The sequence below is a fragment of the Aureobasidium namibiae genome (genome assembly GCF_000721765.1).
Source record: "Aureobasidium namibiae CBS 147.97 unplaced genomic scaffold scaffold_19, whole genome shotgun sequence".
Lineage (NCBI taxonomy): Eukaryota > Fungi > Ascomycota > Dothideomycetes > Dothideales > Saccotheciaceae > Aureobasidium > Aureobasidium namibiae.
Window position 1 is genome coordinate 293133 of NW_013581190.1, and position 27408 is coordinate 320540.

At 50.6% G+C, this 27408-nt stretch overlaps 11 protein-coding genes across 11 annotated transcripts; 6 read left to right on the forward strand and 5 right to left on the reverse strand.

Moving 5' to 3' along the window:
* Positions 1-882: 882 nt before the first annotated feature.
* Positions 883-2066, forward strand: M436DRAFT_85198 (uncharacterized protein; the record flags this gene model as incomplete). The annotated part of the gene is made up of 3 exons (XM_013568535.1): positions 883-957; positions 1015-1195; positions 1252-2066. The coding sequence occupies 3 exons, from the start codon at positions 883-885 to the stop codon at positions 2064-2066; spliced, it is 1071 nt and encodes a 356-aa protein (XP_013423989.1).
* A 588-nt stretch (positions 2067-2654) lies between these two features.
* On the forward strand, positions 2655-3231 carry M436DRAFT_55167 (Sm-like ribonucleoprotein; the record flags this gene model as incomplete). The annotated part of the gene is made up of 4 exons (XM_013568381.1): positions 2655-2694; positions 2767-2835; positions 2889-3004; positions 3058-3231. 4 exons carry the CDS (start codon positions 2655-2657, stop codon positions 3229-3231), a joined length of 399 nt encoding a protein of 132 aa, XP_013423835.1.
* A 2651-nt stretch (positions 3232-5882) lies between these two features.
* Positions 5883-9108, reverse strand: M436DRAFT_55402 (vacuolar morphogenesis protein AvaB; the record flags this gene model as incomplete). Its single annotated transcript, XM_013568438.1, has 3 exons — positions 5883-6616; positions 6670-8976; positions 9027-9108. The coding sequence occupies 3 exons, from the start codon at positions 9106-9108 to the stop codon at positions 5883-5885; spliced, it is 3123 nt and encodes a 1040-aa protein (XP_013423892.1).
* A 739-nt stretch (positions 9109-9847) lies between these two features.
* M436DRAFT_85201 (uncharacterized protein) lies at positions 9848-11237 on the forward strand (the record flags this gene model as incomplete). Its single annotated transcript, XM_013568536.1, has 2 exons — positions 9848-10420; positions 10497-11237. 2 exons carry the CDS (start codon positions 9848-9850, stop codon positions 11235-11237), a joined length of 1314 nt encoding a protein of 437 aa, XP_013423990.1.
* A 663-nt stretch (positions 11238-11900) lies between these two features.
* On the reverse strand, positions 11901-12620 carry M436DRAFT_75877 (uncharacterized protein; the record flags this gene model as incomplete). Its single annotated transcript, XM_013568537.1, has 1 exon — positions 11901-12620. One exon carries the CDS (start codon positions 12618-12620, stop codon positions 11901-11903), a length of 720 nt encoding a protein of 239 aa, XP_013423991.1.
* Positions 12621-16015: 3395 nt separating this feature from the next.
* On the forward strand, positions 16016-16834 carry M436DRAFT_55419 (uncharacterized protein; the record flags this gene model as incomplete). Its single annotated transcript, XM_013568439.1, has 2 exons — positions 16016-16357; positions 16418-16834. The coding sequence occupies 2 exons, from the start codon at positions 16016-16018 to the stop codon at positions 16832-16834; spliced, it is 759 nt and encodes a 252-aa protein (XP_013423893.1).
* Positions 16835-18173: 1339 nt separating this feature from the next.
* M436DRAFT_75879 (RTA1-domain-containing protein) lies at positions 18174-19091 on the reverse strand (the record flags this gene model as incomplete). The annotated part of the gene is made up of 2 exons (XM_013568538.1): positions 18174-18871; positions 18920-19091. 2 exons carry the CDS (start codon positions 19089-19091, stop codon positions 18174-18176), a joined length of 870 nt encoding a protein of 289 aa, XP_013423992.1.
* A 1696-nt stretch (positions 19092-20787) lies between these two features.
* Positions 20788-22504, forward strand: M436DRAFT_55324 (MFS general substrate transporter; the record flags this gene model as incomplete). Its single annotated transcript, XM_013568420.1, has 4 exons — positions 20788-21018; positions 21072-21469; positions 21531-22073; positions 22126-22504. The coding sequence occupies 4 exons, from the start codon at positions 20788-20790 to the stop codon at positions 22502-22504; spliced, it is 1551 nt and encodes a 516-aa protein (XP_013423874.1).
* Positions 22505-22615: 111 nt separating this feature from the next.
* Positions 22616-23041, reverse strand: M436DRAFT_55518 (uncharacterized protein; the record flags this gene model as incomplete). Its single annotated transcript, XM_013568461.1, has 1 exon — positions 22616-23041. One exon carries the CDS (start codon positions 23039-23041, stop codon positions 22616-22618), a length of 426 nt encoding a protein of 141 aa, XP_013423915.1.
* Positions 23042-23260: 219 nt separating this feature from the next.
* Positions 23261-24072, forward strand: M436DRAFT_55264 (urease accessory protein UreG; the record flags this gene model as incomplete). The annotated part of the gene is made up of 2 exons (XM_013568405.1): positions 23261-23901; positions 23955-24072. The coding sequence occupies 2 exons, from the start codon at positions 23261-23263 to the stop codon at positions 24070-24072; spliced, it is 759 nt and encodes a 252-aa protein (XP_013423859.1).
* A 904-nt stretch (positions 24073-24976) lies between these two features.
* M436DRAFT_85206 (polygalacturonase precursor) lies at positions 24977-26112 on the reverse strand (the record flags this gene model as incomplete). The annotated part of the gene is made up of 2 exons (XM_013568539.1): positions 24977-25369; positions 25417-26112. The coding sequence occupies 2 exons, from the start codon at positions 26110-26112 to the stop codon at positions 24977-24979; spliced, it is 1089 nt and encodes a 362-aa protein (XP_013423993.1).
* Positions 26113-27408: the final 1296 nt, after the last annotated feature.

A 27408-nucleotide genomic window follows, 5' to 3' on the forward strand; every position in this document is an offset into this window, starting at 1 on the left:
CAGTCATGGAGATCGTGGATAGAGCTCGCGAGTGAGACAAGAAATCAAATCGTGGAGCTCGAGGATGATGTCAATCAATAGTGTGATATCAATGATCGTCAGGGCTCCGTTGGAGTTTGGGCGGAAAAGCAACGAGAGCAAGGTTTTGGCCAGGCGCGAACAAGCTGCTGCAAGCGGCAGCGCCACAGCGGCCTGCAGGGCGATGGTACAGTAGTTCGATCTGGGGAACCGCGGAATTCTCCTATCAGAGCCACCGCATCTATTTCACGGACGACTAGGAGCTATAACGCAGGGTGGAAGGTGGAATTGGCGACCAGGTCGCGATATGCGCGGGAGCATGCAAGAGTCCTGGTCTCATTTCTCCAACGGCAGGAGAAGTTGGGAGCAGTTCCAGACGGTTCCTGCACTGGGCCGCCAAGAGCGAGCAAGCGCCATTTTAGCGCGGCCGAGGGGATTGCGCCGATCATGGTCACCTTCATCATATGCAAGCAAAAGCTACGTGGGACGCTGTATGCGGATGGCGCAGGCTGGCTGGTGAATCAAGAAAAGGTGGAAATGTGGGAAAGTGGGAGGCAGTCTCGGCCGACGAGTGCACGGTATCGCTGAGTTTAGTGTTGTCAGAAAGTGAAAGTAGCTGCGTGACCGCATCGTAGTGGGCGCCATGGACGGGAATTTAAGAAAGAGCTCCCATCGTCACTGCGCATCCGACCAGCCATCAACAACCTGCCTCCGAATTACTTCTCCCTCGCGTCTCGACTACATCTTCTCATCTATCCCCTCCATCGATAGTCGTTTCATTCTCCACACTCCAACCTCGTGCCCTTACCGTTCCTCGTCAACGATCACTATCTGGTATCCTACAACGCAGCATCTACCATCACAATGAAGTACGCCATCTCTCTCATCGTCGGCGGTGCCGCCCTGGCTGCCGCCCAGCAGGGTCTCAGCACATGCGCTGTAAGTTTTTCTCATCGATCTGTCTGCATTGCAATACACTGACGCAATTGTCTGTAGCAAAACTGCTTCAACGCCATGGTTGGCAAGTCCGTGACCGAGTTTGGCTGCACCAACGGCGACATCGCTTGCTACTGCTCCAAGCCTGAGTTTGGCTACGGTGTCCGCGATTGCTCCAACCAGGCCTGTTCCGCTCAAGAGGCCGTCGCTGCCATTGCCTTTGCCAACGCCTACTGCGCTGGTGAGCATCAAATCCATTGCAGAACTTCACTTTCCCCCATACTGACCCTTTGATAGCCGGTGCTGGCTCTACTGCCAACTCGGTCGCCTCGATCCTGGGCAGCGTGTCCAGCTCTGGATCTGTCTACGCATCAGCCACCTCAGCCGGCGCTGCTGCTGCCGCTGGATCTTCCGGATCCGCAGCCCAGACCTCCTCCGGCGCCCAACAGTCGTCTGGCAGCACTTCTTCTGCCATCACCACCTCGGCCCTTGTCGGCACCGTCACCACTGATGGTAGCACCATCCCTACCACCACTGGCTTCTCTACGATCTACTCCGTCGTTCCTATCGTCGGTGGCATCGTCGGTGGTGCCTCGAGTGGAGCTTCCAGTGCCGCCTCTGGTTTGAGCTCAGGTGCTTCCAGCGCCGCGTCTGCCGCCAGCTCTGGTGCCTCATCCGCTGCTTCAGTCGCCTCGTCCGCTGCCTCCAGTGCCGCATCTGCTGCCAGCTCTGCCGCATCTAGCGCCGCCTCAGGTGCCTCGTCGGTCGCCTCCAGCGCTGGAGCTGCCGCTTCCTCGGGTGCCTCATCTGTTTCGTCTGGCGTTTCGAGCGGTGCCTCTAGCGTTGCTGGAGCTGCCAGCTCTGGTGCTTCGTCTGCTGCCAGCGGTGCCAGCTCGGGTGCCAGCTCCATCACTTCGCGTGCATCCAGCGGCGCTTCTGCTGCCACTTCGGGTGCCAGCTCTGCCGCATCTCGTGCTTCCAGCGGTGCCTCAAGCGTTGCCGGTGGTGCCAGCTCAGCTGCATCTTCGGTCGTGGCCACTGCCGGCGCCCCTATCCAGACTGTCGGCCCCATGATGGGTGCTGCTGCTCTTGCCGCTCTCCTGCTTGTCTAAGCAGACACCAGCTGGTGCTCTTTCAGAATCTCCAAGCACCGCTACGAGTTACGAAAATGTGGTTTGGCAGCGTCGAGTGTGCTTAGTTAATACGGGGTTGAAGGCCACGTCGAAGCGGAGTTGGCTATGGCGAAGGGAATGAGGAGGCACTTTTGATAGTCGGAAGGCCTCGGATAACCTAATGTGTACTACTGGTAAATGAATATACCCTCTTCTTCAGACCTGTATCGATTTGATCAGACTTCATTGTTGTGTATTGGTGTAGTGACTGGGCTTTCTGACTGTAACCCTAGAGGGTCATTGTGTGTGAAAGTGACTCCTGAAGGTAGCTGGGTAACTGAGAGACGGGTCTTGTCATGTGATCAGAGTTTGCCCACGTCATGCATGCACCGAGCACCGAGCACCGAGCACCGAGCAATAGCGCGCCGGTCACCTGAGCTAAGGAAAGTCGACAGAGGAACAGATCAATACAATCAAGACTTGTCTCACAGAATGGATAACATGAACATGCAGCAGAACGCTCCTCCGCCGCCGCCGCTCGGTGGTGGTAACCAAATGCCTCCACCCATTCCCCAATTGCCGCCGCAAATGTTCACAACAGCAGCACAACTGCTCGACTTGACCGACAGTGAGCATACCCTGCTTTGTCGCATGCCACGTGTTGAGTTGCAAGGACAAGACTGATTGATTTGACCCGCAGAGAAGCTTATGGTATCACTTCGCGACGGCAGGAAACTGATCGGTGTCTTGAGGAGTTGGGACCAGTTCGGTATGAAGGCACTCTTTGCGACAATCCTCTATCGCAGTCGTTGACACGACCAGGAAACCTTGTTCTTCAGGATACAGTCGAGCGTCTCTTCGCCCAAAACCTATATGCCGATGTCGACCGTGGTCTCTTCCTCGTCAGAGGAGAGAACGTCTTGCTGCTTGGTGAAATCGTACGCTGCTCAGCCTCAACCCGCTCGGAAACTCCTGCTGACCAGCTCCGAAGGATTTGGATAGAGACGACTATGTGCCCCCTACCTTCCAGCAAACAACGGTCGACCAAGTTTTCGAGCTACACAAGCAAGAGCAGGCACAAAAGAAGAAGCAGGAGAAGATCAGACACAAGAAGCTGGCTGCATACGGTTTCGAGGGCGAGCATTCTGGGGAGGCCATTCTGTGATGTGTTGCGCCATACACGATCCGCATACACGAATCTTCTGCCATGAGGAAATGACTCAACCCTCCTTCCACGCGCCTCGCAACCCTACCTTGCCAATGGTCTATATCTACCATCAAGCAACCAAGGCTTCTGGATCTACGTCGTCGCACAACTGAAGCAGACTGATCATTCCAGCTGAGAACGTCGGTCATCAGGTGCGTAAGCATATTATCTTCTCAGGAAGCATGCAACAATACGCCCAAGACATGTCCCTCGACCTCTCATGACAGTCTTGTTCTGGCAAACAGAAGCTAGAAGAAGATATTGACTTTAATGGAAATTCTCACGGCTCTTGATGTGCCACCTGCTCATGTCTCTGAATCATTGTAGGTATATATCCAACCTCCTCAGATACATCCAATCGGGTCTTGCGATATTGATCTTTATTCGAAGGGAGGTGCTTACTGAGATTCGAGAAGTAAACGTAGTTGTGTCCTGTCATCCAGGTCTCGTTTCCCACATGGCATTGCCGAGTATGCTTTCCCAAGCGGTTTGAGAGAACCTCTGTCGACATCAGAAAAGTCTCTGCACCCGTAATATCACATCGGGGTTGGCTGAATATGTTCCGATTGCGCCGTCGACACTTAAAAAGGCTGTTGTAGATAGACATAACAATGTGCTGGCAGGGATACTAGGTGCAGGATTCATGTCTCCCTTGCACAACACAATTACATATCAAGCGCTCACGTACCAGATATTCCGACGCTGATTACCATCGTTCGTCGTCGTCGTTGTACTTTCCGAGTCCAAGTTGCGCCTTTCACATCATTTTCCCTCTTCCACGTTTGTCCTTTGGCATTTTGGCGTCTTTTGTTCCAGCTTAAAACCAGCAGAAGTACTTGGAGGCCTGGTGCGTCGGCTCTTGTTCGCAAGAGATCCACAACCATCACTGTTTGTTACACAGCAAACGTGGCACCTCTCGACTTCCTCTACCCGATCCTCCCTCTGGACACCAGAATCACGCGAGCTCTCCTCTACAGACCTCAGCCTGGACAACCATCTCCATTACCTATCCCTGAGAATCGTCGTCTCAATATCCCTCTCGAGCAACGAGAAATCATCGAGCGCAACTTTGCTTACCAGACCACCACTAGCCCGTCACGCTCCTGGTCTTTGGTAAAGACAGAGCAGTATGTGCACTACAAGGACCATTCAATGATCGCATATCTCTACGATCATCCCGTGCGCGAGTGGGTCACATGTGTGGAAGCTGCAAGGTTTGCGGTTGAGGCGTTGCTTGCTAGGGAAGCGATGAGAGCGCTGAGTGTCTCTATCTTTGCGATGAACACACCCTTCTCATGGTGGATGACTGGGGAAGTCGATCCTGTAAGCCATCCAAGAGCAGTGCAAGATCAGAATCGCTGAGACTGAACAGGATATCAAAGAAGAAGTGGAGGAAGGCGTGGAAGTCAAACTTGAGCCTGTCGCGCCTTCTACAAACATCCTGGCACCCGAAACCTCTACTACAACAGAGGAATCGAAAGCTCAGGTGATCAAAGGAAATGCAGCTGAAGAAGAGAGACCAACCGCACACGACCCGGCAATCAACCCTTCACCCCGTCGTTCAATTCGCGTCTCTCAAAGAAAGCTCGAAGAGAAGTCGCACCAGCAAACCAAGATCAAGAAAGAAACCATGGCAGAACGCACTGAGTCTGAGCCTCATACACCCCAGAAACAGCGAGTTGCAACTACACCCAGCAGATCGAAAGGAAAGAAGGTTGCCCAGATCAAGCAGGAAGATGATGATTCTTTACCACACCGCTCCGCTCGCAACGCACCTAAGCGCAAGTTCGCAGATGAGCCTTGGAACTCGGCTTCAAAGAAGAGCAAGCAACAGAAGAGGGACAAATCAGATGGACGAGACGACAGAGATGGACGAGACGACAGAACATCAAACATTCTTCGGTGTGCTAGTTCAAACAACAAAGCATTCACAAGAAGAAAAAATAACTAGCTCATGGTCAGACCATCCTTGCATTAATAGCATGAGACAAGCATACCTACCTGCTCTTTTCCTTTGATCGCTTTCCCTTATGCTTGACCCACTTCAGCCCATCGTCATCTCTGATGAAGACCACTTACACTCTTGACACTCTTTCTCTCTGACTATCCACTGCATCTATGGCGTACATAGACACAGCAGAACAACAGCGCCGATGACCCGTGCAGAAAGATATTACTCTCTCCCACAACTAAGGTGGCTGAAGTAATTGTGAGATATCTTTTAGTTCTGGTCGGGGAGAACGAGTTGACACATGATCACTATCTCGCTTAGTGACATGCAGTGGGAATGTGTACTATGGTAGCACAAAACATGCTGTAACTCATCCACCATAGCGACACCTGCATGTTCCAGGCACCGAGCGCGCGCTTGGGGTCCAGGTTGATGTTCTTCCAAGCGCATGTCTTTTGCGATCGGTCCACGTTTCGATGCATTGTGTTCACGCACGAGTAGTCCATCTGAACAACAGCATGACCATAGACAAGCATATCAGGAGGGAAACGATGGCATCAAAAACATAGCATTCGGGTATCTTTCCTTCTCTAAACTCGTCCTCTTCCTCTTCTAACAATGCTCAACTCCCTCTTCTAACAATGCTCAACTCCCTCTTCTAACCCCAAGGTAACTGTCTCAAAGCTTGTAGGCCTTGTCCTTGACCCGTCTTCATCCTTTGCACTCCACTTCTTCCTACACATCCGTAGTGGATAACCTCATTATCTGGATAGACCCTCACGGCCGAGTTGCCGAATCTCTTGTGGCAAACTCTGCAATGGTCTTCCTCTCTGATGACGACTCTTCTACTCCTTCCACCTTTCTGTTGCATGTGCTCAGGTCCAAAGGCGAGCTCAGAAGAGAGACTGATTTTCATGACGGACTGAAGGGAAGCGATGATACGTTCCTCACGTACGACGGTATTGGCGCTGCGGATGCGGCCAAGGAAGTAGGAGGATAGTTCGCTCACTTGTAGGTCGCTGGGCATCAAGTCTAGGGTGTTGGCAGCAGGAAGTCTCGGGCCGTGTTTGGACAGCAACTGCAATGCAGGTTCCCATTGCACTTTGTGTGGACTCGGCGGTTTGAGGTATAGTGAAAGTAACGTGGTGTAGACGTTTGGTTGCTGGTCTTCAGGGTCGCTGGCCATACTGCTCTTTTCGTAGGTTTGGCTGCCAGTGTTGGGGTTCGAGCCGACAGGCGCTGAGGAAGTGGTCGATGCCGAGAGGTAGATTTTGTTGCAGTATTCTTCTGCTTTCTCGTGGTCGCAAATCTGGAAGACGTAGATCTGAAGAGCTTGTTTGTGGTTTCCCATTGCGCAGAGGACGATTGCGCGGGCTTCGTACACATCAGGATCTGGTTCATCAGGTTAGCATGGATGTTTCGACAAGCGGGCGATTTTTGCTTACCATCGGCAGGTAGCTGGTTGAAAGTCTTGAGCTTGTGGTATTGCGTGCTGTTCCGCAGAAATTCTTCCAACTTGGATCGAGCGTTGTTTCGCTCTTCATCGCTACTGCCCTTATTGTCCCGCAACTTTTCCAGATAGAGGTCGACAAGCTTCTGATGGAACTCTGGCGTCTTGTCATTCAGCTCTAGGATGACGTGTTCCAAATACTGCACTGCAAGAGACTTGTCCAGTGGGACCAAGAACTTCAGTACCTTGTCCTTAGGCAGACTCTCCGCGTTTCTGGTATCCGCCACAAAAATCTCCATACCCTTTTCCGCATTGACCTTGATAGGCCACTCTGCGAATTCTAAAATGATGTCAATGAGCTCAGCTGGAAGGTTCTGCAGGTAGGCAATCGTTCTGTCAGGACCTCTCAATGCAGGCATGACTTCTTCTGCTGCTTCATTGCGACCAAACTTTTCCAAGAGTTCCAAAGCTTCACGATGTAACTTCTTGCCATAGAGGAAGTCAATCAAATCGTTGTACCTTCCGCTCTCGTACAACTTCTCTTCAACAACATGCGGATCACAGAAGTTGTCAAGACGGAAGAGTGGTCCAGCTAGTGATGGCAGTGCGAGCATGTAAGCACGGAAAAGAGTTGTGTCGACCAGTTTGGCAACTTCTAACAGCTCAGCTTGCCAGTCAACATTTTCAGCCCCTTCAGGCAGCTCAACGAGGTTGCTAAATGGTGGTGTAGAGCCCGCAAACATCTCTGTTCTCAGAGTACCATCTGTGTTCATGTACTTCTGGACTTGTACTCGTGATTGAGCTAGGTAGGAGCAGAGAGCCATAACGGCAGCCTTCAAGTCAGAGCCTGTCAAGGGTGCATCTTTCGCAGGCTTCTCTCGAGGTGCTTCGCTAGTAGTACGGAAAGACCGAATCGATGCTGTATCAGAGTCGTCTTTGGCTGCAGATGGTCTGAACTTGCCCAGCACAGATTTGGAAGGAGTCTGGGTGGTCTTGACTTGTTCTTCGGGCTGCGACGAATTTTCCTCTGCAGCACTCGTCTCACCAGAAGGTTCTTCTGAGTCAGTGAGCTCCGGTGGGTCTTCAACAGTTGAGAGGTCTCCGGCGATAGATTTGGGATATAACGAGACGACACGCTTCGGTGGTGCAGAAACATCGGTCAGAAGGTCTAAGGCTGGTCTGTACTTTTGCTGGGAAAACAAAGTCTGAGCTTTGAGCATACTGATTTCTCTGATTGAACCTTGTTTGTCCTTCAGCAATGTATCTTCCAGCATGTTCAATAGACTGATGGCTTCATCGAATTTTGTCTTTTCGACAAGCTGTTGGACCTGGGCTTCATAGTTGAGAGCAACCATACGCCAGATACATCTGTCACTGGCGACCAGGAAGCCTTTACCGGCATGTGCCAAGCTAATGTTGGGTTGGGGAACATGGAGCATCGAGGCACCGGGGAGAGAAATGGTTTGGAGGAGATTGAGGGTGTCGGGACTCCTGACGTCCAGAGCGCCCTTAGTAGTCTGCTGCAGCGATAGTAGGTAGGGGTATGAGTAACCAATGGCCTCGGGAGCAAAGGCCCAGGGGATTTGGCGTTTATCGGCAGGTTTTGCGTCCGTGTCGATGAACAGTGTGTTGACATCTTTTGCTATAAGCATCTTGTTGTTTGTGAGGTTGGTCGCCATGGGTTTGGGGACCCAGCTTCCCATGCCCATATAGCCCATGCCTGAAGAAGTGACGGCGCCAAATCTGACATTGCCGGTGGGGGTTTGTCTGATTACATCGGTGATGGTCAGAGTGTCGATATCAACTATTGAGAAGCCGGGATCCAGACCAACAAGCATCTTGGTAGCAGTAGCCCATAACAGCGACTTTGGCGAATGTGGTAGTGTCACCTCTTGAACGTCAGGGGACAGTTCCATATCTTGCCAACTCCATGATAGAATTCGACGCTTAACAGCAACAGCCAGACGAGAGACGAGGGTGGGAATTTCGGTGACGGGATCTTTTATGACGTTGGAGGTGACGGCGAAAGCGGTTGCGCCCTTTGTTTTGTCCAGTTTCTCCTGCAGTTGGAAGGTTTGGAGGTCGTGTATCGAGACATAGCCGTCGGAGAGGGAGACGAGCATGTTAGCTTCCTTGATTATGGCCAGCTGCTGTATCGCCCTTCTAGAGAATTTCTCTTCCTCGCGCACCAGGTCGACGGCGCGAGAGTTTGATCGTGTCGCATCCTGGGGTGGTTCGGTGATTTCGTTGACACGGTATATACGGAGTGTGCCTGTGTTGAGACCTACAAGGAGTCTATCGCCTAGAGTAACCATCAGTGCCCTTCTCTCGGAGTCCCAACAGTGGACATACCATATGCTAGGACCGACTCGATCTTGGACTTGTCTTGTTGCTTGAGCTCATAGATGGGCTGCGCGCGGAATGCCGACAACATGGCGACCTCTCACCCACGCACTTGACCTATCGCGACAACTATGGCCTTCCAATTGAGCTCGGGTGACTTGGGAATCAATTGCAGAGCTTGATACCACACCTTGTCGTCGCTGTTGTCGCAACGAGGTTGACCGCAATGACGCCTAGGGCACAGATGCGGAAGGTTTGCCGAGAGCCGAAACCACTCCCCAGCTATACTCATACCTTGATCAAGGCTTCTCTTCTACTTTTCTCGTAGCACACAACACTTTTCCAGCCACACTATAGAACGTTCTTCTGGATATTCATCCGAGTACTGCGTTCTAACACGTTGATAATGGCATGGTCAGAAGTGCTGAAGACGCACCTACCGTCACAAATCGATAGTGCCTTAGGTTTTACTACACCTGGTCTAGTATGCTTGCTTGGAGACGTCAGCCGAGCCGACCTGTTCGTTGTGGACAATGCAAGTGACAATTTCTTCACATTGTCGCCTTCTCTTCATACCGCACTGAATCTGTGCAAGTGTGAATAGGCTATTCTCGTTCACTATCACTGTCAGGCGACGACTAAGCAATGGGGATTATATAATCTCCCTTCAGGTCTGAAGTTGACTTTTTCCCAACACATCCACAGGCAACCTGTAACATACCATTCCCTACATCTTGCTCTTGCTTCGCGACAGACTGCCGCCTTTATATGGTATGTACTTTTGTACCTTCTGCAGTTATGTATATGCTTATTGACAACGGCCAGCAACCATGTCCACCTCTCCTTCAGACTCCATCGAGATCAAGGACTCGGACTCCGAGTCGGACCGCTCAAGTCCTGTTCAACCTACCCAACAACTGTCACCCAAGATGACTCGCTCCAAGAGTCGTCGTCTTCAACCATTCACTCCACTTATATCATCACCATCCCAACCCCGCAAGAAGATCAAGAAGATCAAGAAGGTAGAGGACTCGGACTCTGAGCCGGACCGCTCAAGCCCTGTCCAGTCGCTTCAACATTCATCACCAATGACTACTCGCTCAAAAGGTTATCGTCCTCCATCGCATACTGCACCCCAGCCACCACCATCCAGGACTCGTCAGAAGAGCTGGATGGTCAACTCGACCAAGATGAACACTCGCTCTAGCCATGGGAATGCCAAGGTTACCAACACAGTCACCGAACCAGTCAACGAAACAGTCACGAGCTCAATCACCAGCCCAGTCGTCAACGTCCCCACCGCATCACCCAGTGATGTCGAAGTCAGTGAAACCGTTGCAGAAGCCAGTCAGGTTCACTTGTCTCCTAATGCCAACCACACCAAGGTTAGAGAAGCTTCGATGGTACGTATGCAACGATCTTGTGCCACGGTGATGATCTCCACCTAGGAAGTATGCTAACTGTGCTTTTGCATCACAGCTGTCCAGCCAGAGTCTAGCTCGTTCTATCAGTGCAGGGATGTTCACTGAGATCTTCCAGCAAGCCTCATTCTGCAGAGAGGGTCTGAAGAAGCGTTTCCAGATTTTTCTTCGCTACATGGATCCCAAGGCATCTCACTGTGGTCATCTGGTTGAACCACCGACTGCTGAAGTCAAGGTACCAGAATTTGTGCAAAGGCTCTCATTCGAACATCTGGCTGCTTTTCTCGATGCTTCAGTGTTACGCACGTATTGGGAAATTGTCACAGATCTGCAGGACACCGAACTGGTCATGTTCCAGACCCTGGGCCGTATCGACAACCTTTTGAAGGGCAATCCTTCCCTCGACAAGGCTAACGCCAACATCATCATGGCTCACTTCGCCACTATCGCTACGACCAGTGATGCATTCTGCACTCGCATGTCTGCACGTATCACGCTCACACCTGAGCAGAGAATCTTCTTCGACGAGAACGATATCGAGACCGGTCAGCTTCTTTGTTTCCGCCTTGTCGTTACAGCCGATCTACCTTCTGTGGAGGACAGACTTCGTCTTCTCTGGTCTGTAGCCCCTGTTTATCCGGTGAGAATGCGCTTCCTCGAGTGGAACCACGCTACGTCCAGAAGCAGCCGTGCTCTGAAGACTACGATGGAAACTCTTGCTACCACCATCAAAGACACCGAGACCGAGGCGCGTGGTACCAAGAGAAAGGCCGATGAGGAGATCGAGACTGATCAGTAAACAATCACAGTAGCGCATGTACAGTAGTTGATTTCGCTACTCTCAAATGACGACCATTTTCACTTCCTATTACCAATGTGCTGATTGTCTGTCATGAGTGTATCTATACAGATGTACCAGACTTTGGAGGACCGTGAAGACTCTCTTTGGGGGCTTTATCTCATCGACTTCTCAGGTGTAATTTCTGACTGTAAAACCACAGCGTACCCTCACTGCCCCTGCAAGGAAAAAAAGCATGGATTGGTGGTCGAAGTATTGGTGGAAGGTGCGGCACAATTGAGGCTGTGCAACCTGACCAGCGTCACGGGTTGAGTAGATACTAAAAACAGTACACTCTTGACCATTTCTTTATAAGCGCGTTGATGTCTTCCATCTGCTCACATTCAATATTCCGTGTGTATTCAAGCAATCCTTGTGGGCTTTGGAGCAAAACACAAATTCCTTCCACAGATCAAAAGCAAAACATGTACATACGGCAGCCTGCATGAAGAACAAAGAATGTCGTAAGTCTTGATATCGTCAACGATTAACAAACCAGAGAGGAAAGAGCTAGACTCACTACCGCCACCTCATCGGGACTAAAACATTCCTGCCTCCGTCATGCCACTTGTAACACCTTGCGCCAACAGAATCAACTCTGGCAGAATATGACAACGCCTAGCCCTAGCCACCGACCCTATAGGACGTCCAACCACGTGGTGCACCTTCTCTCCTCTCTCTTCTCGAATTACTCGTCTCCAAATACACACCACCAACACCATCGCATCGTCCTCTCCTTTCCAACTCTTGATATTGCGAGGGAGTCACCACTCGCAATCTGAACAGATGTCTGAACAAGCCATAGTCAACCCTATACCCTGCGTCGATCGTTTGACCTCGGTGGTGGTTGGATATGTGGTCTAGCCGATCTTCCCAGGCTGAGAAATGTTCCCACTGCGAAGCACAAAATGGACATTGCGATCGAGTTGGTGGGGGATGAGAGTGAAAGTGCGAGGTACAGTGGGTCTTCCAAGTTGAAGCAGAGGTAAATTCCTCGTGGCAACCCAAGAAGGCAAAAGTACACTGGAGCGTTCCTGTCTGAGGTCTTGCAACGCCAAAGCCGGATGTCGACGAGCTCTGCCTCGAGGATTTCAGAGAATGGTCCGTATCGACTGTTCTGGTCGAGACTGTACGAAAGGATCGATCCAACGATGGTACATTCTCGGATGCTGTAGAACTAGGACGATAACAAGTTGCCCCTGTGGCCGCGACTGAGATGCCATCAGAGGAAGAAGTGCTGCTGTCATGGTGCCTTGTGCCTGCTCTGAGCTCCGTGGAGTGGACATAAGGCCGGATGATCATCTCTTCGAATCGAGACGGGGTATGTTGTTCCCAGTGCGTCATCACAGGTGTGTTAAGACGCACGCGTGAGCGTCGCGATGTCGAGTCACCCACTGCCGTCCATGGTTAGCGAGGCGCTCTCAGATATCTGGAGGCTGTATACCTACTCTTTATATGTCGGATCCCGAGAACAGAAGAGAAGGAAACATGGTCGACATCCACGAAATATATGTATCACTCTTGCGGTGTGATCTGATGTAACAATCTGAGAATATGGCAGACACGAGGCAGCTGGACACAAAACGATGGAACGGGTCACTTCCGCTGGAACCATTCTCTACTCATGGCAGGTATCGTCGGAACATGAAGAAAGCCCTGGTCCCGAGTGTGTCGTTCAGCTGTTGCTGACAATCACAAGCCAGCCTTACCGCTGATCGTGGAAGCATTCTTACTCCTGTACGCTCCACTTGGAGGTTAAACTTTCTTTCAACTCACTGTTGGCAAGAGGCGAGACTACGGTTTGATTGTGATGAAGGGTGTCTGGAGGGAAGGTAGAATTTGATCATTTGCCTGATCGGTTTGCGTTTCACGTGCAAAAAGGGGGAGGTCATACTCGCGCGAGGAGATCGCATCCTCGGGTGCTCTAATCGCCGTGTACCGCCAAAGGCATTGGCGCATACAAAGTGCGCGCCACAAGAGCGCACGACAGTCAACGCATCTGGATCGTGAGCGAGCCTTCCAAGAAACGGCAGATGATTGAAACACTCGAGAGTGTTACCTTTGAGATTACTACATTCACGGGACTAAAGGCTGGCCAGCATGAGAGGCTGACTGTATGGATAGTAGTATCTAGGAGAGCCTGAGATGCTGCTTGGATAATTAGCAGGGTGAAGCCGAGAAAGAGGGGTTCATGTAGGCGTGCATTGGATTCATGCATGACATGCTTGGTAGCATAGCTGATGGGTATGTCCACCATCAAACTGCCTCTGCGGTTTCACATACCTCCAGTACTACGTGGATGGCTTGACTCTTATTTTGTCGGGCGTGTGGTTTTGACTGACATGGGGTGTCGGATTCTGAGATGTGAAATCAGACCGAACTAGATACGAATGAAATGGAGAAACCAATCATTCGTTGACAAGCATCGGCACGTAATAGCACATAGTTGTGTAAAGCTACTCTGACCTTTGTAAGAGATACTGACAGCTTTGGACTGTCTGGTCTACTATGGCGGACAAGATGTTGACGTCGCTTGTCAGAGACAGGGTCAGGAGCCCGACATTAACTTCGAGGGTTAGTCAGTCTTGATACAACCACTGTTCTTTCCAAGCCCAACATTCATACCACAAGCCTGTGCAGGAATAATCTGAAGTTGAGGCCATTGTACGGTTTGAGTCGGTGGATAGGTCTTGAAGTGTGACTTATCCTAGAATAAGTTGACGAATGTACAAAACACTCTGTTCGTTATCCGCCCTTGTTTTGATGCTGCTCAAGTTATGGGCCTTCTTCTCAGATATAGTAGAAGCTCACGCGCTCGTTCGAAACTGTATCATGACAGGAAATCCAAGATGCGAAAGTGTATCGAGGAACAGAAAACATGTAAAGAAGAAAGAAGAAAATACGTCAATTGAGGGAAAGGTAAGCGTTGTCTCCAGACTCCAAAGACAAGGCAGAAGCAATGAATTTACCAAATAAAGAGTGCAGAGAGAGTGTATTGGTATCTGAAGAGGATGTAGTGATCCTAGAATGACAACAGAGAGTGGCTGAAGCGTGAATCCTCGTCCTCATGACAGGACAACGAGTGTGCATCCTCATGTATGCACGCTGCACAGTCTTGACGCGGAGCTGCGACCGTTTCTCATGTGAGAGAGCCCAGGCATCGCAAGGGATTCGCCAAGTGGCGTATGCTGGGCGCAACTTGCTCACGAGACAGTCGTGCGAACCAGCGCGGAGTTCGTGATGCTCGATTTTGCCAGATAACTTCTGCTGGGTTTTCGGAGCTGGACTGACAGTCTCGTTCTCGTGCGGTGTCGTCAGTCATGGAATCCAGGAAATCAGAATCTTAGACAAAGATGCCCAGACGGAAATAACGACCATCAGTGATCTGATTATGCTTCATGAACTTGAAGGCAAAAGCACAAATGTATTTGCCACGAGGTCAAATACGAAAGCGAAATGTTGTTCAACAACTCGGCCGAAGTCAGCCATAGCCAAATGTTCAGGTCAACGTTTATAAACAAGAACTCTCGTCGCAGCGCATCGTACTGACTGGACTACCAGATGCGATCAGAAAAGTTCAGCTCGAAGCTTGGAAAGTCGGGAGCGAGAGAGATCTTCTGTATTATCGGCCGTAATCCGGACACAAGATCTTGTGTGCTCGGATTCATCAGGATTTTGTACCTTGGAAATATCGTTGATACCGCAGCCAAGCTTCTTGGAGTCTGGCAGACGCAGAGTAAGTTCTGTTAGAGTGACAAAGCCACGCTCCAAGACGACACATGGTTCTGATGTTGCGAGTCAAGGAAAGTATTACCTGAGTAAGGGCCTTGGTATTGAAAGGCGGAGCACAAACCTTGGCTTGGTGGTCTTCGAATCAGAGTCGATTTGTAGATCATCCGCGCGAAGCCGTGGCTGAACCTATGAACAGGAGGATACAACGAGATGCAACGGAGATGAATCCCCTAGCTTGTCTCAAAGTAGACGTAATGCCAAATCGAAACAGAATGCGGTCTTCGAGTATAGGGCGTGGATAGGCGAGACGAATTACAGGAGTCTTGGGAGCTTACGTAGGTCAGATGCCGATTTCCCGTGAAAGGGCAGCTTTGCTCTGTGTCGCAGACTTGTAGGGAGCAATGGGCCAAGTGCGTGTACAAGCCTTGGTAACTTGGTGCGACAAGACTCGAGTTCAGCTCAAGGCTCAGGGCAGAGCAGGCAGGGGGATTTGACCGAATTTTGCATAATAGACACATTGGCAGGCCTTGGAAGAGGCCAAATTGCGTGGTGGACGAGAAGCAGAGAGAACTGGGCGACGAATTGATCAAACGTGCGGCTTGGCACCGAGGGTCTGAAGAAGCGCTGGACTCAGCATGACGGCGACGAAGGCAGCAACTCGTCTTCTTGTGACGCGAGATTGGCATCACGACAACGATGGACATGGCAAAGCAATAAAGGAGGGAGAGCATCGGCGACGACAGGCAGATCAGAACCATCAGATGGACTGTCGGAGACAACTCTCTGCCAAGGAGATGCCCAGAAAGTTGCCCAGGAACTTGGCTGCACTCGTTTCTGTTGGCATTTCTCCTTTGGCAAACATGTCAAAAGAAGCACCATGGCCGGCCATGCGTGACTGGCATGAGTCGTCTATCTGAACGCCGTCTATAACAGTCCGTTGACCTTTGCGTGTCAACTGAGGCCCCCTCCACCTCGCATACCGCACCCGCCCGGATTTAAGCTGGACAATGGCCGATCGCTCCTCGTACCGGCATTCGAATGCCTCGGATTCCGACTCGCAACACACTTTCCACATCGCCCAAAATGCCCCCTCAATACTGCCCAAACCACCGGCTCCTGCCATCCTCCGAAACTCGTCGGGAGAGCTGAACGAGAAGCAAGACCATGGCTACGACCACGACCTCGAGAAGCAGGCCAACAGGTCGCCTCGCAGGACGCTGGACATGGCTGAGCGATACAACCCTTATCCCAGTCGCTCCCCGTACGATCAGTCCAGCTTGTCTTCGGATGAGAGCGATCATCTAGTAGACCAACGTCTACATCTCGAGTCCAAAGCTATCAAGATACTGGTGCGTTATATACATCTGTTTGTTCCATGTCCTTCTCCCCGTACTTACATCGCATTCCAGCTGTACCTCTCCGGTCCTTGTGTCTTGGTTTCCTTCCTTCTCTGTGTTTGGTCACTGGTCATTACCTTCTTCACTGTCTTGACATATCCTCTACGACTCCTCTCGGCCTCTCGTCAGCCCCTTTCTGACGAGCTCCGATCTCTTCTCGCCCGCTCAAACCGTCTACAACTACGAGCAATCTACTCCTTCAACATCACTCAAGGAAAGAGCGTCTCTAGTCTGCTGCTCGTCCATGCTTCGTCGCCCTTCGTCGCTATGGCCGTGTCTCTGAGCGCCTGGGCTGTTGCCATCTACTGGGTGTTTGCCGCCATGATCGGTGACCCTGACGGCACCGAAGGTGGCAACGACGGCAGAGCCACCGTGCTCGGTCTTCGAGCCTACTGGGAAATGTGGCTTTGCAAGGCCATGATCCAATAATTCTTCTTGGTCCGGTCCTGGTCCGCTGCAACACGACTTCCGAATTTCTTCTTCCGGCTCAAATCTGCGGCCATTTTCCCCATTGTGCTTTCATCTAGGTTTACAGATGAGTTTCTTTTTACAGTCTAGCAAGGTGTTGGAGGAGTTTTGTATTTTTACGACCACGTTCCCGAACCCTGCGGGGGTCAAACGATTACGACGACAGCGAGGTTTATTCTCGACTTGCTTTTTCTCTCTTTTCCAGCTTGTTCCTTCTACCAGAATTATACCAATCAGCGCAGCAACATCAAAGTATTACTATCAAACTTTCAACCGTATGCCTCCCCTTACCTTTGCCTTTCTCCGCTCGACCCAGCAGACTAGTCTTCATGAAGCATGTCATCCACCTCATATCGGCTACTGGCCTCTGACGCCCTTGACGTTTGGCTGTACCGCCTTCCAAGATGTCGCATGCGAACATGATGATGCTCTCGTTAGTCCCGTGGCGTGAATGCCTTTCTCACTGGATCATGCGTGCCAGACCCGGACATAACGCTGCTAGAATTGTGGATTATATTGCAGCCGAGAGACTCGGACTCATACCAATACCCGCGCAGCTGGTTCATCTTCATTGGTCTAGTGGTCATGATTTCCGCTTGTCAAGAGTAAAATCTCGTCAAGCGCGGGAGACCAGGGTTCGATTCCCTGATGGAGAGAATTTTCTTTTGCTATCTGGTTCGCTGTGATCCGAGCCCCGAGTTGTATTGCGACTGCTACTAACTGCTTGATCATTTTTGTTTGTTCATGTCTCGAGCAATGCGACGCCGTAGTTCTTTCTACTCGCGTTGTTCATAGCACTTTGCTGGCATTGGCATCTGAGGCCGACTTGATTCCTGTATCTCGAGCAGCCAACAGTGGGGTTGAGTCAAGCCTGTGATGAAAAGAACCCAATAGATATCTATGAATGACGTGTCTACGTTCGATCATGCTCGACGAGGTGAAAAGTGTCTGTAGATGGCACTCTGTAAGGGTAAGTTTTGGCAACACATATTGAACCCGTACTTCGAAGCGCATCTGGCGAAGAGTACAACAACAAGTAATTCTATAATGGGACGACGTGTATTATGCAGTCTTTCTAGTATGTATAAATTCCAATCGTGTTCTGAGACTGTGACAGACTATGCTGTGAGCCCACCAGGAGGTCCCAATCCGTTCTATACTTTTGTATCTCGTCGAGTCTGACGACGACGATGCTTGGACAACCTGCGCGGTAAACTAGTGCCTCTCGACCTTGCTAAACGGTGTCGATGTTGACTGAGGGGGCGACTGGAACATATCAGTATGATTGTGTCTGTGCTTGCTATCCTTGCAATCTCACCTCAGTTTGACCGCTTTCCATGGCGTAGAGTTGAGGGTCACTTCTGGCTGCGATACGTCCATCGCCGAGAAGCTTGCTAGGGTGCAGAACGAGGTACACGACAGTGACCGAGAACATGAAGACAGCGTCGAAGATGTAAAGCATCCACTCATGGGTGATGATGTAGCCATCGTTGCCTTGTGCGTACTCAACCACACGAATGAGGTTACGCACCAGGATGATAGCACTGCAGAAGTACATGGCGTACATGTGCTTGCGCCAGCTCAGACTCGAATCCACCGAAACACCGGTCGGAAGCTTGTTGATGCGAATGTGGAAGAGACCCGTCACAACGACGAAGAAGCCAAAGATGATGATTTGGATAATGAGACCAGCGATGACAATGTTCTTTCCGGTGTTGAACGAGTCCAGGTCGCTCTTGGCCTGAATACCAGCACCGCCAGACTGTACAAAGAAGGAGATCACGTCGCCGATGACGAAGACCTTTGTGAGCCATTTGGTGCGGATAATTGCGTATTCTTCGGCATCAAGACGGCGGATGATGCGGCCGAGGACCATGTAGATTGAAGCTGCGTAGAGTGCAGGAGCGACCAGAAGTAGAAGACTTTGCATGATGAATGGACCCATAGCTTCCTTGTCGCTATGTGAGAGAGCACGTCCAACATATCCTATGCACTCGACTATATCATGTTAGCATGTGCCGGACGAGTACAAATTGAGATACTCACGTAGCACACCAATTGTGAACGGGATGAAGTAGCGAGCACGCAACTTGAAGATGTAGTAGACATGGCCAGCGGAACCAAGCCCGAAGAGTACTACGAATATGATGGCAGCTACGATGGACGGAGTGTAGTGATAGAAGACGAAGTTGATCTCTCCAGTATCTGAGTCGGACATCTTGAGTCGGTAGTATGTGTGGATGCGATCCCTTGCAAGCAGTCCAGAGCGGTTCGAAGGCAAGATTGTTCGTGAAGGGAGAAGACGAGAGAGGTGGAGACACAAGTTGATGGGAAAAGGAAGAAAGGCTAGCTACACCTACCTGTATATTATATGCTGCATCTTACATGTCTGCCTTGCCTTGACGGCACTGCCTCTTGGATCCGTACAAGTCGCAATCAAAATTGTTGATGACCGTAAGCCGGTACGATCGTATCCACCGTATTGCTTGGGAAGGATCTCAGCAATCGCGAGACACGGCCCTTGATTGGTTGTTTGAGCTAGCCTTTGCCCTAAATCTGTCGGAGTATCTTCCACGTATACGGTGTATCCGGCTGCCCTGTTTGCAGTGTTTACAAGCATCCTGTTGGGGCATGATTTGATGGATGGGTCAAGGTGCGACGGAGCGCTGGAGTCTTCGAGCGACCGGGCTTGCTCACAGGACTTGGCGAAGTGTGATCTTCTTACCCTCGCTGTGCGTATCTGCATATCCTATGCACAAATTCCGTTGCCAAGATTCTGCCACTTCTCTGGATAGCCACATAAACGGACATGATTACTTCAGATAACTTATTGCTAGTGCTCCATATACGTTCCAGCCTGAGACGCATAGCTGTCCATAAAATGGCCGGCCCTGCGACTCCAGCATGTGCGCCGCGTCTCAAATTGATTTGATCCCGTATGCTCTCGATCCGCTCTCAATCTGCTCTCTGGCATTACCTGTCTGATCAGCACCTCTGGATCACGAGAACCAACTCGCGCTGAGTCGACCCATCGTTGTCGATCATGAGTGATGGCCTCGCTGGACCTGGTCGAAATTCTATACATCTAAGCTCACCTCTCCTACACACACCATCTCTGGGATCATGCTGGATCCTAGCTAGCCCTATGGTAGTCTGACACTCGAGTCTATCTCTACTCTCTTCTCTGAGTCCATGGGCATGAGCGTGCGCTGGAAAATCTGCCATGGTTTCCTATGAACCACAAAAGCCGCTTGTGCACCTGACCAGCACTAGCTACAAGTGGCTAGTGACTCTCGCGACTGGCAACCAGAGCTACAAGGGGCTGTTCTCGTTTCTGTTCATCAATTTCGACATTTCCATGTGGAGTGCATTTGCCAGTTTATTCTGCGGTACGGAGTATATCACTGCCCACTTAGGTGTAATGCGGGCCATTACCATGCGGATAATGACTATGGGAGCAGAAATGGATCTCCCAAAAGGAAATGGGAAGATTGAGCAAAACTCGGACTTCTTTTACAAACTTTTCGAGACAACGCCATGGAACCCGGGTGAGCTTCGTGGCGTTGGAATAGAGCTCTGAGGTCAGTCAGGCATAACTGATTCCATGCTACTCCAGTTTGAGACCCAGAAGTTGTTTCAAACATGGCTGGGTTGAACGTGGGGATGGCGCCCCGTGTCGGGAGCCTCCAGCGACCATTGGTGGAAGATTCCCAACCCCACACCCCACATCCCATCCTACAGCGATCACCTCCATCACCACGGTGGGATCGTCCTGACCTTGCATGACTGCTGCATGCCGGTCTTCTCACCGGACGATCGCAGCATGTCAGTTTTGACAAGTGGATCTAGTATAAAGGCATGTCGACACCTTCCCTGCGTAGGGCGAAGCTCTTTGGGCATTACTTTCATCAATCATGGACAAACACGACGAGACTGCCAAGGAGGAAGAGGTCGAGTACATTGACTTCAAAAAGCCTGAAGAACCAATCTCTGGAGAATTTGACAACGACCAAGCAGATCTATATGCTGAAGCCCTTCGACGCTATCCGAACGATGAATCAATAGACCAGGCCGATGAGAAAAGGTTGAAGCGTAAGCTGGACCTACGCATTATACCACTGCTAGGTGTATGCTACTTCTTCTACGTAAGACGGATACAAGTTCGGCCTCGGTGACAACAACTCACTCATCTGCACAGTATGTCGACAAGACCACCTTATCCTACGCAGCAATCTTTGGCATTAAGAAAGATCTGGACCTTACTGGCGAAGAGTACTCATGGTTGTCAAGTATCTTCTATTTTGGCTGGCTGATCTGGGCGATCCCTTCGAATCTCATCATGCAAAGATGTCGACCAGGATGGTATCTGGCCTTCAACATCTTCATGTGGGGAGCACTTCTGATGTGCCAGGCTGCTGCGAACAACTTCGCAGCTTTGGCTGCACTTCGTGTTTTGTCTGGAGCTTTCGAGGCTATCGCCGACCCAGCATTCATGCTCATCACCTCCATGTACTATACTCGTGAAGAGCAGCCCTCTCGTATCGCGGCCTGGTACGTATTCAATGGCGTGGGAGTCGCTGGTGGCGGTCTGATTGGGTAAGTTCTGAAAGCTCTGCGGACCATCAGTTTAACGCGGTATATCCTAATAATCCCTTAGATTTGGTATCGGTAACATCCACGGGGCTTTGGCTTCCTGGCGATACGAGTTCCTTGTCGTCGGCGCATTCTGCTCAGCATGGGCAATCGTCCTCTGTTTGCTTCTTCCCAATTCGCCTACAACATTCAAAGGCTTTTCTCGTGATGAAAAGCTGATCATGATCGCGCGCCTGCGGCGCAATCAGACAGGTGTCGAACAGAAGCGTATTGATTGGGACCAAATCAAGGAGGCTTACCTCGATTACAAGACTTGGCTATTCACCTTGCTAGGTTTTGTCGCCAACATTCCTAATGGCGGATTGTCAAACTACTCCTCACTGGTCATCAAAGGTCTAGGATTCGATACCCTACACACAGCGCTGTTGGGTATCCCGCAGGGAGCTCTCGTTGTGATCTGGATTGCCCTCGGAGCCTTGGCAAACAGATATTTGCCCAAGAATAGTAGGACAATTGTCTGCGCGGTATTTATGATTCCAACGATTGCCGGCGCTCTGGGCTTTTTATTGGCACCCGACAACGCTTATGTTGGGCGCTTGATTTGCTTGTAAGTTCATTCTTATTTTCTCAAGATGGAATACACGTCTGACATCTCGAAGCTACATGACGGGCTCCTACCAGGCGTCATTTGTATTATCTCTGTCACTCGTGACCAGCAACACGGGTGGCCAGTCAAAGAAGATGATAGTCTCGGGCATGATCTGGTTTGGTGCGTGTGTTGGAAACATCGTCAGTCCGTTCTTCTACAGACAAGAGCAGGCGCCATCATACTCTCTCGGTATTGGCTCCCTGTTAACAGCAAACTGCATTGAAGTCTTGTTGTTCGGCGTGCTGAGATATGCTTTCATCTGGGAGAACAAGCGCAAGGAAAAGACCAGGCTTCGTATGCGCGAGAGTGGCGAAGCTGCTGCGTTGAACGACACAGCGTTCAGCAATTTGACGGACAAGCAGAACCCTAACTTCGAGTATGTCTACTGAGATGTTTCAGATGGACGGCTGTGTATGTCTGCGTTCTCCAAGATATGTTGTTGGATCATGAAACTGATGAGCACTGCTGCTGGATGCTGATATGGAGGATGACTACGCGTGTTACAGTTCATCATGTTTTGGCACGTTCGGCCCTCGCTCAAGTTCCTCCGGGACAGGATCACTGATGGCCTGGTACTCTGCATTCTGAATCACAAGAGAGACTTCTGGGTCCCGCCGGATCAAATCTAGGTACGTTTGGTCAGGCAGATAGATGATGTAGTGAGCACGTTCAAAGATCTCAAAATCCTCCCAGTGTCGTCGAATATGTGGACTCAAGTCCTTGCCGATGGTCTGTAGATGCTGTGATATTGTGTAACCTGGCTTAAGATAGACCAAGTATTCATCTGGTGGGGTGAACACCGCTAGATGCCAATCGAGGTCCGGGGGCTCGATGGGGTGCATTTCAGACGGCGGTAGAAGTGTATGTGTGGCCTGCAGTCGAGCTGCAACAGAGAGAATAGCCATAAATAGTTTGAGTAGCTGCATGGTTGATGTCGATTTATGGTGAAGAAAGAATGAACAATTTGATGTTGTCGTCGGCTCCCGATAGCGGCTACGTGGAGCTTGGGCCGGATCCCTTATCGCCCGCTGCCCCACTCGTTCGGGACCCTCGAACGAAGACCCCTCGACATCAAGCTCTCCAAACTTTTTGACTCGTGACAAGTGTTTACCTCAACTGCTCCTTCTCGCCAAAGATATCCAAACATGTCTCACTCACACGACGGAGCCCACTCTCACTCCCACGATGCTGTCGATCATGGACACACTCACGAGATTCTAGACGGACCCGGCTCCTTCTTGGGCCGCGAGATGCCCATTGTAGAAGGCCGTGATTTCTCTGAGCGAGCATTCACAGTCGGTATCGGTGGTCCCGTCGGTTCAGGAAAGACTGCTCTCATGCTGGCCCTCTGCCTGGCCCTCCGCGAAAAGTACAACATCGCTGCCGTCACCAACGACATCTTTACCCGTGAGGACTGCGAGTTCTTGACCAGACATAAAGCATTACCTGCCGAACGCATTCGCGCCATCGAGACTGGAGGTTGTCCTCATGCTGCCGTGCGTGAGGATATCTCGGCAAACTTGGCTGCGTTGACAGATTTACATCAAGAATTCAACACGCAGATCTTGCTTATTGAGTCTGGTGGTGATAATTTGGCTGCGAACTACAGTCGCGAGCTTGCCGATTTTATCATCTATGTCATTGATGTCTCGGGGGGTGACAAAATTCCTCGCAAGGGCGGTCCGGGAATCACACAGTCTGACTTGCTTGTTGTCAACAAGACTGATTTGGCTGAATTGATTGGTGCTGATCTTGGAGTTATGGACAGAGACTCGAGGAAGATTAGGTATGTCTGTTCTTCGAAGTCCAAGCGACACAGACCACTAACACACGTTACAGAGAGGGAGGTCCTACAATTTTCGCACAGGTCAAGAACGGCAAGGGTGTTGATCACATTGTCGATCTGATCTTGAGTGCTTGGAGGAGCAGCGGTGCAAGCCAGGCAAACCCTCAATAGTTGAGAGGACCTTTGTTGCAGATGATGAGTCATTATCGCTACCTGGGAAATTGAGAATTTCAAGCGAGACAGAACAGGAATTGAGCAATAGTTGATAAGACTTTGCTAGAGTCTAACGAGAGACCGCAGGGGGGTGACCACATACTGCCATCACAGGCAGCAAAAACATCAATAATACAAAACACCAAAGGCCCTGAAGCAAAAAAAGAAAACAATCACAGGTCTGACGGGTTGGGAGTTGTTCACTTACTTCCTCCTTTCCTCCACTTTCCCTCTATTATTCCTTCCATCTTCTCCTCCAGCCTCTGATAGTGACCAGACCACCTTTCCACAGGGGCGCGTCTATCAAGAGACCAATTTGAAAAGCTTTGTCAAGCTTTGGGTGAGAGTATTAGCTGATGCAGGCGTTCGAACTCGAGCTCTTGTGGTGAAAGTTGTTGGTGTTGTTGTTGTGGTGAAGTGACTGCCAAGAGATATGGTTAGCTGCTATTTCGCTACACTAACCGTCAGACCAGAGTGATTGTTGTGAGAACCGGAAGGACTCGTATATAAGGTGTCTGAGACCTTTCCCTTCAGTGGTGGAATAACCTGACTTATCAGCAAGCGAGATCCAGCGCGTCAGTCTCTCATGTGTAGTATGACATCCAACAAACATGTGATCCACGCCACCTGGTACTCCTTCGAACGCTATCAACGGCACTCCTCGCTCTATATCCCGCTCGGACTTACTGTTGTGCTCCAGTGGACTGAGGCCTACAGGCAGCAAGGCGCACAGGAGACCAGACTGGATATCTTCCTGAAAACTTTCTTGGACTCAAGATGACACTCGAACAGGTATTTGGGCAAGGCGTGAAGACATGTATTTGCTCTGCTATCTACAATTTTATTCTGCTCCGTATCTGCTTCAGACACACTGGAAGTTTCCAGCAGGCTTGACGTTACAAGAGCTGTTAGTTCCTCCAGTAACATGGATGTTGTTGAAGGTAAAGTTTGAGCAACTACCATCTCCACAGAGGATATAGTAGTCTCTAGCCTTGGTCTGAGCAGTGCCAAAGATGTTGGACATGGTGATGTTCTTGATGATGACACCATTTGTGGGGCTTCCAGTCGGGCCTCCGTTGAGGTAGTCTTGCTGAATGTCGATACCGTAGATGTCGATGTTCGAGACCTGGATGTTGCGGTACTCGATGTTGGCAATGTAGCCAGTAGTGTTGGAGTTGGACTTGATTCTTGCACCGTTCTGGCTGTTGAGTACTTTACTGTTTTCGAACAGGATATTTGTGACATTGTTGTTGCTCTGCGAGAAGTCAGACGATGTGTCTTGATGAGGGACGAATCACTTACCTTGCCACCGACACTTCCAATAGAAAGACCATGCCCACCATCGCAGTACATGTTGGAAACAGTGATGTTGTTACCGCTGGTGATAGCGACACAATCATCTTGGTTCAACACCCTTGAATCTCTCAGGACCATGCCATCGGTGCTTGAAATATCGAAACCATCTGTATTATGAGCCGCGGCAAGTCCATTCGATCTGCTATTGGGCGCCTCGCCCTCTGTGTTGTTCAAGAAGATATTCTCCACCACCAGCCCGTTACTACCAGAGATGGAGAAGCAGTGGACAGGGTAATTTTGGATGACCAGATTCTTGACCACAGACTTGCCAATAGCTTTGCTGATGGTGATAAAGTGGTTCGGCTTAGCGACACCGCCGTTCGAACCAAGACCGTCCCACCAGGCCTGGCCATTGCCGTCAATAATTGCTCCTTTCTGCGCTGTGATGGTGACATCTGTACCAGCGACCTTGATCATGTCATAGTTTGCATCTGCGTAGGCGAATGTTGTCGTTCCCGCAAACGTCACGACAGTGCCGGTTTTGAGCTTTGTCAGGTCGAGTGTTGTGTTACCAGGAACGGCGATGCTGTCAAGAGTGATGTTGGTACAGGAGGACACGGCGGCAGCGACTCCCGAGTAGGAGGTGACGTGGCAGGGGTCAACAGTCTCGGTGTGGGTTGTAGTCGGAGCGGCTGTGGCCATTGCCGCCAGTCCAGACAACGACAGAGATTGGAGCGCGAACGATTTCATGTTGCTATAGCCAGAAAAAGATGAAAGGGAAACTTGATAGCAGATGAGGACAGGAAACAGTCAAGGGCATGCAGCTAACTTATACTTGGCCTTTGTCCAGGATCAAATACATATTAACCCGAAGAGAGGTACGTTAATCTCAACAAGCATCTGTAGGCGTCCAGTCCAAGACAAGACAAGCGAGAGCATTCATCAACGTGGCGGCTTAGTGTGCCCATGGGGACTCCACAAGCAGAGGCGAAGCGTTTCGGAAGAATTGCTTGATATTGCAGATCATCCTGGAGGATCTGAATTTTTCCGCCATCCAGAAGCTTTTGCTGTGACACAGAGATGGATACGGAAGGTTCAAGACTTCAAGTGTCCAGCGGGGAGGCTCCAGATCTGCAGACGGCAGAGAGCGGACCGCGAGTGCGGAGTCTCTTCCTTGTATCCGCAGGGCGGCGAGCTGCATGGAGGTCCCGGGAGCGCAACAGCATCACGAAGAGTTTGTAAGAAGGTGTTGACGAAAGCAGGGGCTTGCTTTGACATGGACCTTTCGGCTCAAGAAGCAGTCGTGCTTTAGCGGCGATGAAAGCAGAGGGATAGATCGGATTCCCAGGACCACCAAAGCATCAATACATACTTCAAGTTCTTCCTGACCATGACAACCCCGACAACAAAGACTGGAAGGAAAAAGACGGGCACAATGACGGGCCGGGCCTCGTGTACAGTGCTGTATGATTAGGTAGCTCCTGCATGATTCACCTCGCGGCGATATCAAGCCACAATGGGACACTTGGTACTTTACGTCGAGCGATAAGATACTAGTGATAGATATGAGTGAGGCGAGGTGTGAGTCTCACAGTCGTCGTCCCTGGAGAGGGTCTCCAGATGAAGAGATAGGAACAACAGGAAGTAGGTGAGTAAGAGAGGAAGGAGATATGGATGCACGTGAGAGGCCCGTGCAGATGATGGAAGCACCTTTCACGTGAAAGCGATATAGATCATCAGCTTCCATCTTGCGGCCACAACGACCAACACCCAGCTCTCAGTATAGCAGAGGATACAGCTTCAGTATCCCTATCTTTGGTCGCCACTTCCCCGATTCATTGCCGGCGACATCGCACTTCCGCCACCATCTACACGACGACATCTCAGCTTGGAGCCATCTATAACACCCACCAACTTCGACACCGAGTCTTCGGATCAAGCTGCACTCGATGAGCCGACGCGAGTTCCCTTGGTCATACTAGGATGATGCCCTTCTCA